This window comes from Manis javanica, chromosome 3, assembly GCF_040802235.1.
Source record: "Manis javanica isolate MJ-LG chromosome 3, MJ_LKY, whole genome shotgun sequence".
NCBI lineage: Eukaryota > Metazoa > Chordata > Mammalia > Pholidota > Manidae > Manis > Manis javanica.
Genome location: NC_133158.1, coordinates 66,858,405 through 66,873,726, shown reverse-complemented (window position 1 = coordinate 66,873,726; position 15,322 = coordinate 66,858,405). Strand labels below are relative to the sequence as shown.

At 34.8% G+C, this 15,322-nt stretch overlaps 1 protein-coding gene across 2 annotated transcripts in view; it reads left to right on the top strand.

Moving 5' to 3' along the window:
* ATP6V1A (ATPase H+ transporting V1 subunit A) overlaps positions 1-15,322 on the top strand; it is a 77,270-nt gene that overhangs the window by 40,196 nt on the left and 21,752 nt on the right. For both annotated transcript variants that reach the window (XM_037013070.2, XM_037013072.2), the window contains 5 exons: positions 994-1,088; positions 9,373-9,501; positions 11,857-12,071; positions 12,340-12,477; positions 13,809-13,960. In XM_037013070.2, the coding sequence (XP_036868965.1) occupies positions 1,004-1,088; positions 9,373-9,501; positions 11,857-12,071; positions 12,340-12,477; positions 13,809-13,960 (719 nt within the window). In that variant the 5' untranslated portion in view covers positions 994-1,003. The remainder of the gene's footprint in view (positions 1-993; positions 1,089-9,372; positions 9,502-11,856; positions 12,072-12,339; positions 12,478-13,808; positions 13,961-15,322) is intronic.

The following is a 15,322-nucleotide window of genomic DNA, read 5'->3' as shown; positions in this document are numbered from 1 at the left end:
CTATCCTTCTTGTCTTAATTTATGCTAATTCTACCTGACCCTAAACAGCCTAATCTTTGAACTTTCAGTAAATAAGTATACATTATTTGGCGCTTTATTAGTTATTGATCTGTGACCCCTTACTTCATGGTTAGGGACATTATTTAGTTTTATATATGTACATATATTTCATCTCTGTTACCAAATTGTTAATAATTACTAAGTTAGACTAGCAGTTAAAAATAAACCTTAGAATCTGCAACCAGTTTTCTGTTTGATCTTGAATAGTTCATTCATTGAGTTTTTCAGCTTGCACACCTATAAAGTAAAGAAGTTGAACTGAATTTCTTAAAGTGTGTATTGTTCTGCTAAAAAGAAAAGAAACATTCTCCCAGGAAAATTTTAAAGGTAGACAATACATGTAAAAAAATTCTAATGTAAGATACAATTTGCTAGATGAAAAATAAAGCAGGGAAAGAAGGAGCTATGTTGCAGTTTTAAGCATATGGGTGGAGAAGCCTTTTAGAGAAGGTGACTTTTAAATAAAGACCTGAAGGAAGTATAGGAGCACAAATCTGGGAGAAGAATACCCCAGGCAGGAGGAACAACACATAGAGAACCTGAGGCAGAATATGTGTTTTTGAGAAATTCAAAGAATTCGCTGTAAATATACAGAGTGATGAAAGGGAAGAGTAGTGGGAAAGGAGATCAGAGAGATAATGGGGTGGGGGCAAGACTTAGGACTCATAGCTGTTGGAAAGACTTTGCCTTGTTTGTTACACTCCTTGGTATTCTTCTGTGGCTTTCTTTGCATAGGGATATATAAATTCTGAATTTTAGTAACTGTAGACCATTCAAGAATGTGTGGTACTTTTAACCAAATTTTGAGCATTTTATATTTTATTTTGAAGAAGTGATAATAACTCAAGAATACATCAAAGATGGGAGCTAACTTAGTATAATCACTCTTTTCTTTTTGGGTTTGTAATTATAACTTAATATTTTTTACCATAGGTAAATTAACATGATGGATTTCTCCAAGCTACCGAAAATACTTGATGAAGATAAAGAAAGCACATTTGGTTATGTGCATGGGGTCTCAGGACCTGGTAAGTAATATATAATAATCTCAATAGCAAAAGATTCTTAACTTCAATTAATGTATTTTCAAGGTGTTTTAGGTAGAAATATATAAGCTTTTGTTCACATACACAAATTCTGTCTGTCCTTAAAGTTTTCATAGCTACTGTAAGACAGGCAATACCTCTATCTTAAAGGTTTCTCTAGCATTCATTATCTAAATTTGATAATTATAGGGGACTAATTTGTGATAACCTATTTATTATATAAATACATTGTCAGGGTTCAGAGTTTTACCTGTCTTGGTGTTTTTTTGTTAAATCTGAGGTCAAAAAGCTATAAAGTTTATAGCTTTTATTATGGACTATCTTGCAGATAATAGGCATCCACTAAATACCTGTTAATGTGGTTTGAACTTTAGTAATTGTCTTCAGAGCATTTCTCAGCAATATCAACTTTGGCTCTTGGCATATATAAATCCTGCTGAATGCTTATTTAACATATCACATAACTAGCTGCCTTAGGAAAGAAGTCTCATGACATGGTAATGCTAATAGAAAAGCAGTTTTAAACTTTGTTCTACCAAAACGTGGGATACTGCATTTTAAATAATAAATCTCATCCTAGTATTCTTTTGTTACTTTGCATTCCTGCTACAATACGTGTGTCAAAGTTTCTGTTTGTAAAACCTGGTCATTGATTTATATTCTTTAGTGCAATGGAAATTCATTTTTCCTTATGTCTTTTCATACACCTCATTTTCTTGTACTAATCAAAGTGTAGGTGATGACCATTTTTTGTTGTTTATGCAGATGAAGAATGTCAGTCACTATGCCTCTTATTTCTCCCCAAGAACTTCCACCTCTTAGAACTTGGTATTTGAGTTTGAACTCATTGACAAATAATACATTTCACTGTTTTCAACTTCTTTTGCCATTCAGAGAAACAGTATTTCCCCATGATGCTTATAAAGATCTTTAGGGAAAAAGCAAAAGAGCATCAAAAGAGGTTAAATAAAAATATTCTTCTGAAACTTGCAGTAAAGTATGCCTGGAACTTATTTATAATTCTTAAGTACTTCATAAGATAATAGACAAATGGCATACTTTTTGGTTTATGAAATATGATTTAAAATTTTAGTTATCTCTGATATTTCAGTGTATCTTAATTATTCTTACATAGTACACATAGAGGCAAATATTTATGAAATGAGTAAATCTTCATTGTTCTAATATAAGCTAATTAAATATTAATATTTTAATAGTTTCCAGTTGAATATTACAATATTATTCCAGTTAATTGTATTTCAGGCTAAATATTAAAAACAGATTTATTCCCACATATATCTGAAAATGTGTACTTTTCTGTGCCAGAAAAGTAAATTTTGCTTATTAGAAATTGTGGTCCAAAATGGTAAGTACAAATTCTGGTACCTTTTTTGTATGGAACAGTATCCTTTTTTAAATTTTTTTTTTGCATAACATAATTGAGTTGTTTATTGCATTTGGAATTTTTTTTCTTTTATTGGTTTCTGTATGCACACAATCCTCTTCCCAACTAGTGCATTTAACCATCTGTCAAGATAGGAAGATGTTACAGAATCATTGGCTATATTCTCCATGCTACATTACCATTCCTGTGACAAACTTATATTATGATTGAGAATTTTTTAGCTTCTTTATCCCCCTCATCCTCTCCACTCACACACCCCAACCCCTTCCACATAGTGACTGCCAGCCACTTCTCAGTGTCTGTGAGTCTACTGCTATTCTGTTCATTCTATTTTATATGTTTTCAGATTCAACAAATAAGTGGAATCAAATGGTATTTGTTATTCCCCACTTGCCTTATTTCATTTAGCATAATGCCCTCTAGTTCCAACCATGTTGTCACAGATGGCAGGATCTCATTCTTTTTTATGGCTAAATAATATCTCATTGTGGTTTTGATGTGTATTTCTGTGGTGATTGGTGATGTGGAGCATCTTTCATGTGCTTGTTGGCCATCTGTATTTCTTCTCTGGAAAAATGTCTATTCAGGTACTCTATTTTTTAATCAGTTTGTTTTATTGGTGTTGAGGCCTATGAGTTCTTTATGTATTTTGGATGTTAACCATTTATCGGATAATTGTTTACAAACATGTTCTGCCATATGGTAAGTTGCCATTTTGTTCTGCTGATGGTGTCCTTTGCTGTACAGAAGCTTTTTAGTTTGATGTAGTCCCACTTGTTCATTTTTTATTTCGTTTCCCTTACCCCAGGAGATGTGTCCAAGAAAAAATTGCTCATACTTACATTCAAGAGATTTTTGCCTATGTTTTCTTCTAAGACTTTCATGATTTCATGTCTTACATTTCGGTCTTTGATCCATTTCAAGTTTACTTCTGTGTATAGAGTTAGACAGTAATCCAGTTTCATTCTCTTGCATGTAGCTGTCTAGTTTTACCAGCACCAGTTATTGAAGAGACTGTCTTTCCCCCACTGTATATTCATGGCTCCATTATAATATATTAATTGACAGTATGTGCATGGCTTTAGAGCTGGACTCCGTATTCTGTTCCACTTATCTGTGGGTCTGTTCTTGTGCTGGGAATGTACCATTTATATTCCTGTAGCTTTGTAGAATAGTTGAAGTAAGGGAGCATAATACCCCCAGCTTTGTTCTTCTTTCTCAGTATTGCTTTGGCTCTTCAGAGTCTTTTGTGGTTTCATATGAATTTTAGGATTATTTGCTCTAGTTCATTGAAAAATGCCTTTTGTATTTTGATAGAGATTGCATGAATCCATAAATTGCTTCAGGCAGAATGGCCATTTTGCAATATTAATTCTACCTTTCCTTGACCATGGGAGAGATTTCCATTTGTTTGTATCTTCTTTAATTTCTCTCATGAGTGTCTTATAGTTTTCAGAGTACAGGTCTTTCACCTCCTTGGTTAGGTTTACTTCTAGATATTTTATTCTTTTTGATGCAATTGTAAATGGAATTGTTTTCCTGATTTCTCTTTCTGCTAGTTCGTTGTTAGTGTACAGTAATGCAGTGAATTTCTGTGTATTAATTTTGTATCCTGCAACTTTGCTGAATCCAGTTAATAGTTCTAATAGGGTTTTGGTGGAGTCTTTAGGGTTTTTTATGTATAATGCCGTGTCATCTGCAAATAATGACAATTTAACTTCTTCCTTACCAATTTGGATGCCTTTTATCTCTTTATCTTGTCTGATTACCATGGCTAGGACCTCCACTACTATGATGAATATGGTGAGAGTGGGCGTCCTTGTCTTGTTCCTGATCTTAAAGGAAAAGCTTTACAGCTCTTCACCATTAAGTATGATGTTAGCTGTGGGCTTGTCATATATGGCCTTTATTATGTTGAAGTTCATACCATACCCTCTATACTCATTTTGCTGAGAGTTTTTGTCATGAATGGATGTTGAATTTTGTCAAATGCTTTTCCATCTATTGAGATGGTCATATGGTTTTTATCCTTTCTGTTAATGTGGTGTATGATACTGATTTATGAATATTATACCATCCTTGCATTTCTGGAATAAATCATGATGGATGATCCTTTTGCTGTGTTTTTTAATTTAGTTTGCAAGTATTTGTTGAGAATTTTTGCATGTATGTTCATCAGGGATACTGGTCTAAAATTTTCTTTTTTTTTAGTGTCTGTCTGGTTTTGGTATCAGAGGGATGGTTGGCCTCATAGAACAAGTTCAGAAGTATTCCCTCCTCTTCTACTTTTTGGAATAATTTAAGAAAGACAGGTATTAGCTTTTCTTTAAACATTTGGTAGAATTCAGCTGTGAAGCTATCTGGTACTGTACTTTCGTTTGTTGGGAGTTTTTTGACTACCATTTCAATTTTGTTACTGGTAATTGCTCTTTTCAGATTTTTTGTTTCTTCCTGAATCAATCTTGAAAGGCTGTATTTTTCTAGGAATTTTTCCATTTCTTCTAGGTTGTTTTTCATAGAATTATCTAATAATTCATTGTATTTCTCTGGTATCCATTGTGACTGTTGCTTTTCCATTTCTGATTTTGTTTGTGTCCTCTCTTTTTCTTGATAAGTCTGGCTAGGGATTTGTCTATTTTGTTTATTTTCTCAAAGAACCAGCTGTTGGCTTTTTTGTTTTTTCTATTTTATTCTTCTCTATTTTATTTATTTCTACTCTGATTTTTATTATGTCCTTCCTTCTACTAACGCTGGGTTGCTTTTGTTCCTTTACTAGTTTCTTTAGTTATGAGTTTAGACTATTTGGGTTTGTCTTTGTTTCTTGAGGTAGGCCTGTATTGCTATGTACCTCCTTCTTAGAACCACTTTTGTGGCATTCCACATGTTATGAACTGTTATATTTTTGTTTTCATTTGTCTCCATTTATTGCATGATTTCTAATTTGATTTATTCATTGATCCACTGATTACTTAGAAGCATGTTGGTTGGCCTTCATGTGTGCAGTTTTTTGTTTTGTTTTCTTCATGTAATATATTTATAGTTTCATACCCTTGGGGTCTGAGAAGTTGCTTGATGCAACTCTAGTCATTTTTAATATACTGAGGCTCTTTTTGTGGTCTAGTATGTGGTCTATTCTTAAGAGCATTTCATTTTCACTTGAGTAAAATGTGTATCCCGCTACTTTTGGGTAGAATGTTCTGTAGGTATCTGTTAAGTCCATCTGATCTAATGTGTTGTTCAGTGCCCCTATTTCCTTATTATTTTCTGTCTGGTTGATCTGTCTATTGATGTGAGTGGTGTGTTAAAGTCTCCTAAAATGAAGATGTTACAGTCTATTTCTCCCTTTACTTCTGTTAGTATTTGTTTTACATACTTAAGTGCTCCTGTGTTGGGTACATAGATAATTGTTAAATCCTCTTGTTGGACTGACCCCTTTATCATTATGTAATGTCCTTCTTTGTCTCTTGTTACTTTCTTTGTTTTGAAGTCTATTTTGTGTGATAAAATACTGCTACTCCTGCTTATTTTCCCTGTTATTTGCATGAAATACCTTTTTCTATCCCTTCATTTTCAGTCTATATATGTCTTTAGATCTGAAATGAGTCTCTTGTAGGCTGCATATAGATGGATCTTGTTTCTTTATCCACTCTTCCACCCTATGTCTTTTGATTGTGGTGTTTAGTCCATTTACATTTAAGGTAATTGTTGATAGGTCTGTATTTATTGCCATTTTATTAACTGCTTCCTGGTTGTTTTTGTAGTTCCTCTTGCTTCCTTGTCTTATACTCTTCTGGTATTTGATGGTTTTCTTTAGTGTTATGATTGGATTTCTCTTTTTAATTTTTCTGTGTATCTGTTATAGCTTTAGGTTTGTGATTACCATAAGGTTCATGGATAGTTTACTAAATATATAAGTATATATTAAGTTGATGGTCACTCTGTTTTGAGCACAATCTAAAAGTACTATCTTTTTCTTTTTTCTTCTTCTTCATGCTTTATGTGTTAGATGTCATATTCAAGATTTTTTGAATCCTATGAGCAGTTTTGGATATAGGTGATTTTACTATTTCTGTTTTTTTTTTTAACTTCATACTTGCTTAGTAAGTAATTGCTCTGCTACCTTTATTGTGGATTAATTTTCACTGGTGAAAACTATTTAGGCCTCGGAACATTTCCATCTACAGATATCCCTTTAACTTATCTTGTAATGCTGATTTAGTGATTATAAATTTCTTCAGCTTTTGTTTATCTGGAAGATGTTTAATTTCTCCTTCAAATTCGTATAACAACCTTGTTGGGTAGAGGATTCTTGGTTGAAGGTCATTCTGTTTCAGTATATTAAATATCTCATGCCATTCCCTTCTGGCCTGTAAAGTTTCTGCTGAGAAATCTTCTGAAAGCCTGAATGTGTTCCCCTTATAAGCAACTTTTTCTTTTCTCTAGATGCTTTCAGTACCCTCTCTTTAACATTAATCTTTGTCATTTTAATTACTATATGTCTTGGTGTTGTCTTCCTTGGTTCCTTTTGTTAGGGGATCTCTGTGCTTCCAGGACCTGGGTGTCTATTTCCTTCCCCAATAGGGGGATTTTCAGCAATTATTTCTTCAAGGAGACTTTCTATACCTTTGTCTCTCTCTTCTTCTGATACTCCTATTATGAGAATGTTGTTTGGAGTTGTCACACAGCTCTCTTAGCATCCTTCATTTCTAAAGATTCTTTTTTCTCTCTGTTCCTCATCTTCTTGTTTTCCTATTCTCTGATTTCCATCTCATTGATTGTCTCCTCTGCTTGCAGCAGTCTGTTATTCATTCTCTCCATTGTATTTTCATTTCTGTTACTGTATTCTTCAGCTCTGAGTGGCTGGTTATTCTTCAACTCTTTATTTTTTGAAGTCCTCCCTGAGATCATCCGTACTTTTAGGGAGATCAGTGAGCATATTTATGATTGTTACTTTGAAATCGTTATCAAGAAGATTGGCGGTCTCTGTTCATGTAGCCCTCTTTCTGGTGTCTTATCCTGTTCTACTTTGTACATACTCCTCTGCCTCCCCATTTTGTCTGGTTTCTGTGTTTCTTCCTTTGTATTAGATAGATCTGCTATGCCTACTGGTCTATAGAGTAATAGGTTTATGAAGGAGGTGTCCTGTGGTGCTCAGAAGCTCAACAGTCTTACCAGCTGATTCTACTTTGGGGTGGAGCTGCATTTCCTGTTGGTGGGCTGTGGGTGAGGCCACTTTTTTGCCTGACTGCAGGCAGTAGCTGATGTCAGTCTGCTGCGGCTGGGAGCTTGCCTCTGCCTGCCCTGTAGTGATGGTAGTATGCAAGGTGGGTTGGGAGCTGGGCCACCAGCTAGAAGGAAGGAACATTTGGAACTGGCTCCTGCAGGTGCCTCCCCAGTGGGGGTGAGAGGGTCCAGAAAGCTGGGAAATCCTCTTGCTTACCATGCAGCAAAGTCTCCCTCTGCCTGCCACACAGCAATGCCTGACTGCTGCTGGGCCAAGCCCACTGGGCAGGTGGGCAGGCAGGTGTATGTGGGCTGGCAGGTGCATGCTCAGAGAAGTGCCTCAGGGCTGAGCCACCAGCTAGGGGGCTGAAGTGTTTGAGGCTGGCTCTCACAAGCACATGGCCAGTTGGGCTGAGGGAGGGCTAGAGTGTTGTTGTCCACCTGCCCTTTCTCCTGCCGAGAAAGCTCCATCCAACCTCCACCCCTCTGATACCCTTCCCACTGCTGGTGAATCTTTCAAACTGCCACCTCTGTATTGGATCCCAGTGGGACCGACAAAGCATGCCTGTTCTCCACAATTGCCAGGAGTCTCAGCCTCCCAGAGTGCTCCTACTCTCCTTGTATCCAGCCATGTTAATCACCAAAGCCCAATCCAGTGTGGACTCGTGTTCACAGAGAAGATTTCCAGGGCCAGGCATGTAGACTTCCTGAGCACCTCTGCCCTCCCCACTCCATTTCTCTCCTTCCTGCTTGTGGACTGAGATGGGGGAAGGACTTGGGTCCCGCTTGATTGTTGCTTTGCCACTTTACCCTCTCTGTGTGGTCTTCTTCACCAGGTGTAGGTGTCTGTTCTGCAGTCTTCAGATTGTTTTCAGGGTTAGTTGTATTTGCTGTAGTTGTTTCCTTGAGGGTTGTGGGGTTGGGGAAGGAGATTTCAGCCTTGCCTTCCCTCCATCCTCTTTTCCCTCTTTGGGTATAATAGGGATTCTAATCAGGACTTTACCCAGTGGTAGTGACTGATTTTAAACACCCTTATGGCCTATGAACAAAATTTGCAGGTGCATATGTGAATTTTTCTAGGTAGAGATGTCATAAGTTATAAAAAAAAGTCCTTGTCCCAGAAAAGTTTTAAGAATCACTGGTATAAAGTATTAGAAAGTAATGATGTCGTTTTAGGTAATATCACTCATAGGAATAGTGACAGCTTAGCAAACTGACAATTGTGTGGCATTCTACCATGCTACCAGCTAAAGCTCTTGTTCCAATTGTAGTCTTAAAGTTTTCCTTACTGTTGTTCTAAAGCCCATTGTTACATGTATTACAGCAATCTGGTGGATCAAAACTTGCTTCAGCACTGCTAGGTGAGAGTTTGCCATATCAAACTCAAGACTTTTTGAAAATAGTTTTCATGTAGGTTATGTAAATGAGTAAGATTTAGCCTGACAATTATTTTATTTACCTTTACATCATATGCCAAAGCACATATTTTTTGAAACTATATGTATGTTATATAGTGGGTATTTTATTTTTCTTATAAATATATGAGAGAGTTGTATTACTGGGTTTATTGGATGTTTTAATTAAATGTAACTATTTACAGAGTCTTACATCATCAAAATACTCATTTGTTCTTTTTAGTGGTTACAGCCTGTGACATGGCAGGTGCAGCCATGTATGAGCTGGTGAGAGTGGGCCACAGTGAGTTGGTTGGAGAGATTATCCGACTGGAGGGTGACATGGCTACTATCCAGGTGTATGAAGAAACTTGTATCCTTTTTGGTTCAATTTCTTGCTACTTGCAAAATTTAACAATTTGTGGCAGTCACAGAATCAGTGTTAACCAATGGTGTCAGAAGCATGAAATGTTGATGTTGTGAAGAAACCTGATTTATACAGGATGTAATTACAGAAAGGTCCTAGGAATTCATGCTCTTATTTTAAGAAGTGAGGTTTGTTCTTCTGACCATTCATTGTTCTTAATATTTCAGTAGTTCATAACTTGAGGGGGAACCAATTAGAACTTGTCGTCACAAGGAAAAGTTGTAGAAGAAAGCATAGTCAGTTTTTATGGTTAAAGAATAAGAACATCAATTTGTATGCTTTAAATTCTCCAGTCATGATTTCTGCTTAAAATAGTAAACCATAAATAAATCAATCACCACTGTCTTTATTCTAATAATGCTAGGAGACATGTGATATTACAGCTTTAGCAGTAAGGAATCTTTACAATTATTTGGTTACCATAATTGTGGCTTATATAATATTTATTTTCAATTTTCTATGAAAAATAAAAAGATAAAGGGTTAAGCTTTGTGAAAAAGAACCATTTTTTTATCTTGCTTCATTTATGTATTTTACCTAGATTGAGTCTCAAGATCAGCATTAATTCTTTGGGTGTTTAATTAGGATTTATTTGGTACAACTTTTTTGCCTGAAAAGGTAACTGTTATGTGTTATTAGTATGGTGTGCTAATTTCAATCAAAGTCTTATTAGCTATGAAATCATGACTAATCTGAAGGATTTTTTTTCTATTGTTACCTTTATATTTCTTTTAATGTTTTATATAATTTGAAGATTTATAGTAAACCTTTATATTTCTTTTAATGTTTTATATAATTTGAAGATTTATAGTAAAGAAACGATTTTCTATATAATAAAGAATATGCATACAGTGACATCTTTGTCTACATGCCTCCCCACCTTTGTCATCCTGTATCTAACCAATATCACAACACACAACATACATGCATGCAGCCACTCTTACTAGTTCCTTTTTTGTATATCCTTCTAGTTTGCTAATTTCATATATGAACCAATAAAAATATGTATTTTTATTTTTCCCCCTTTTTCCCCAGAAGATAGCATATTATATGCACTGTTTTGCACCTTGCTTTTTCACTTAAAAATATATGTTCATGGAAAACAGATAAGTGACAAATATAGTAAAATGTTAATGGTGAAATCTAACTATTAGAGATAGGAGAGTTCTTTAAAATTGAACTTTGCTATAGGTTTAAAAATTCTTGTAATCAAATATTGGAAATGAAAATATATTTTGGAGATCTTTCTAGAGAAATTCATAGAAACTCCTATTCTTTTTTTTATACAGCTATATAGAATTCCATCCTATGACTACCATAATTTATTAACTGATCTCTTAATATAGATTTTGGTTATTACCAGCCAACCTTTTACTGTTACAAACAGTGTTGCAGTGTGACTGTAGTATGAATTCACAGAAGTTGTGTTCTTGGGTCAAGGTTTATGCATTTAAAATTTTGATAGCTATTGCTAAATTTCAGTCAATAAAAGTTGTACTGATTTTGCCTCTTTTAATAAGTATGTGAGAGCAAGGCCAATTCACTGTGCTTATTTGCAGGTTTTATTCTTTTCCTTTCAAAACCAGTTCTTGAGATTTTTTAAAGTGTTTATTTAGTACTAATCTCCTTTTTAGTGCTAGTATCCTTTTTAGCCTGGTACTCTTTAGTAGTAAATGAAACAGTATATTAAGGAGAGGCTTTTGCTTGTATTTTTAGCTCTGTGGTTCCCAAACTGCACAAGGACACTAGGCAGCTGCAGCAAATGATTGTGCTGCTCAGGATATTTCAAATTTTTGAGGTTATCACAAGAATATCGGATATCTTGTCAGACATCATGTGAATTAGCAGTTTGAGATAATGAACAATTTCATTTTTTGGCTGTCCTGTATTCTTGTCAGTGATGTCATATCTTTGCAAAGGCTAAGTTTTTGGTAATTGCTAAGCTGAAAAGTTAAGTATATGAAAATGAATGTGAAACAGGTAATTTACCTAATTCCAAGGCTTCAAAATTCTGCAGTACCCAACAGACATGTACATCCCATTTATAAGAATTGAGGTTAAGAATAACATTTAAATATATATATTAAGTTTGGATATAACTATTTAATCAATGGAAATATTACATATATCTTTTGCTGAAGGTCATTGTTAAAAAGTTCCTGAAACACTAAGGATGTTGTAAACTGAGAAAATTTTTCTGTTTTAGGTCATTAAGTATCATTTCCCTGCTACATGGTGGTATTTCCTTTTTGCAGTATCTCTAAACTTTCATTGTGAATTTTCCTCAACTACTGTTTCTAGCTGGTGTGTCTGTTGGAGATCCGGTACTCCGCACGGGTAAACCCCTCTCAGTAGAGCTTGGTCCTGGCATTATGGGAGCCATTTTTGATGGTATTCAGAGACCTTTGTCGGATATCAGCAATCAGACCCAAAGTATCTATATTCCCAGAGGAGTAAATGTGTCTGCTCTTAGCAGAGATATCAAATGGGATTTTACACCGTGTAAAAACCTACGGGTATGTCTTTGTAACCTAGGTTTCTAAAGTTCATGAAAGAATATAAAGTGAATGATTAGTAAACTGTTTTGCACTATTAGTCCAAATAAAAATAGACTACAGAAGTATATTTTGAATTTTTCTTTAAATCCACTAGAGGGATTATGGAGCTAATATGTTTATTAATAAATGAGGCAAATGATTTAAATAATAGTAGCAAGAATAAGCTTACTTGATGTTTATTTAACATTTATTTGAACATTGAACAGCAAATGCATTTGTCCCCTAGGTTGGTAGTCACATCACTGGTGGAGATATTTATGGAATTGTCAATGAGAACTCACTCATCAAACACAAAATCATGTTACCCCCTCGAAACAGAGGAACTGTAACTTATATTGCTCCACCTGGAAATTATGATACCTCTGTAAGTATCTTGTAAGCTTTTTCTGACAGAGTAGCCTTACTTTTATATGATACTTGCTAAGGTTTAGTGCTCTAAATAGTTATGAAAGTGATAGTTAATTTGTAGATTTTAAGTCATTCCCACAATTTCTTTTGAGTTTTTTTTATTTAACTTTGTTTTAGGAATACAAAAAGCAGAGCATACTGTTTTTAAGAGAGAGACATCTAGTATAATATTTTCCTGTCTTCTTAGACTATATTTATTTAAATCCCCAATTCTTTAGCTGCAGAATAGACTGATTTTAGTTGTCAATCTATATTCACATAATTTATGTAATAGATTATATGAATTCTTACTCTAGCTGAGCCATTTAAAACTTAGTCTTTAAATGTTGTTGGTAGTCACATCATATCAAATATAGTAGTCCCATAATAGTCTTTGTGGGTATGAAGGTAACTTTATTGAGAAGACCATTGTTGCATATAATTTTTTCCCAATAAAATATGAGAAAAGATCATTTCTAATCATTTCACAAGAATAAATCTGTGCTGTATAAGAGAGAACAGAAGAGTTAGGATCGGGATTCTGGGCAGTCAGCTAGCCTTACTCACCAGTTTAGAGGCTTATTCACTCCTACATGGAAGAACCACCCTCAAGTAGATAATTCAGATTCATGTATCAACAAAATTGTAGATATCTATAGATCTGTGGACTTTGGGATTGTTTGTGAATAGTTGAAACCATCTCAATGTTCATATATTTTAGAGTATTGCTTGTTATATTTTTGCTTTTGTAAATATTTAAAAATATTTAACTTTATTAATAACTTTAGGGTTCTTTAATAGATACGTATTTTTCATTATAGCAGTACAAGAGCATTATACAAAGGAAGCAAAAGAAAGAATGGAAAGTAAATTATGAAGGTTCTCATTTCTCTCCTCCCCCAATGCCAGGAATATCTTCTATATCTTAAGATTTCTTCCTACACATATCCATATAATTTATTTAACTATTCCTCTGTTACCAGAGATACCTCTTTCTCAAAAACTCCTTAACTATTTTTTATTAAAACAGTAACAAATGCACCTGGTTAAAAAAATTAGATCTGTGCAATAGGATTTGTAATAAAAAGATAATAGAATTTTAAGTTTATAAAAATACGTATTTATGTGTATAAATTTATATATATATATATATATATATAAATAAATTTATATAAAAATACAAATTTCCTTCCTCATTTCCATGTGCCACCTCCCTACTCCCAAGAGGAATCTGGGGTTACTTTGACTTTTTGAGGTAGAAATGTTAATAAATTTCACTGAACTTAAAATCCTGCTGTATGTTTATAGGATGTTGTCTTGGAGCTTGAATTTGAAGGTATAAAGGAGAAGTTCAGCATGGTCCAAGTATGGCCTGTACGTCAAGTTCGGCCTGTCACTGAGAAGCTGCCAGCTAATCATCCCTTGTTGACTGGCCAGAGAGTTCTTGATGCCCTTTTTCCGTAAGTTTGAGCTGTGTCCCATGGTTTTTCCTCAGGGTTACTATATATGCTTATTGTTTCCCTTCTTTATAGATAAAGGCATTATGTGCTAATCCTGTGATAAATTTGATCTACAGAAATAATGGTAAAAAATTAACTAAATATATTTATATATAGCCAATGCTTATTATAATCAAACCATTGAAGGAGAAAGGAATGCATTGTTTCTAAAACTCTCTGAAAAAATAAAATTTCCAGAAGAAAGTCTGTGCCAAAAAATCTTTCATAAGTTACCCTTGAGTTCATAGATTGGTGTCACTATAAATTGATGTTTTCTAAAATCAGTTGGCTCTCTAGCTGCCCAGCAGTTTTTCTTAATTTACAGTCTGTTCTTTGCCATTTTCCTCAGCTGCTTAAAAACTCCTTTCTCCTTAAATCTCATGTTTCACCATACCCTGCTCTACTTTCAACTTCATCATTTAATTCACAGAAAAGACTGAAGCAATGATACAGTAGCTCCTTCAACTTCTGATCACCAACCTATGTATATCCTGCTTACCATTCAAACCCAGTCTCTTGAGTTCTCGTTATTACTCTCTCACAAGATCCTCAGTCTTTTGACTCATTAGTCAGCACCTCCTGTTTCCATCACTGTCCAGCTTAACTGTAATAGTCTATCACTTTGACAAATATTTTCCAATATGTTAAATTTTCTTGTTCCTTTGTCTCCTGTCACACCCACTAGGCAAAATCCCATCTGTGAATCAGTCCCACCATCTCCTTTTCCCCAGTCTGCACATGAGCTGCTGAGACAAGAAAATAATCAGTGCTAGTTGAATCTCACTACCGTGTAGCAGTCTTTCTGCATTTTCCCAGTTACTTCCAACCTGTTCTCCTCAGTGGCACTTTTAAACCTCTTTGCCTCAGATCTTCTACTCCACTCTTCTTTCTCCTTCATTCTCAACAAATGATCATTCTAGAGCCTTTGCAGAGAAATTAGAGCCATCAGATGTGGAACTCCTCCAGTTAACATACATTTCTACCCATCTCTTCTTCCTTTCCTCTTTCTGGAGCTCATCCCAGCTCATGTCTCCTCAAACACCCCTCCCTGTGTAAGTTATCTTCCCTTTATTTCCCATCTAATGAAAATTAAAATTTACCCTCTACCCTTTCCCCTTTCTACCTTCCACAACTTTTCTTCTCGTCTTCGCAATCTTGAAATAATAAATGAGCACTTCCCACCTAACTCACTGTCCTACTCTGTCTTGGCTCCACCGCTCAACTGAAAGCACTCTAACAGTATCAGTCACTCTCATACTGATAATTCCATAAAGAAGTTTTAGTATTATCTTAATTCCTACCAGCTTTGGATATTGCTTCCTA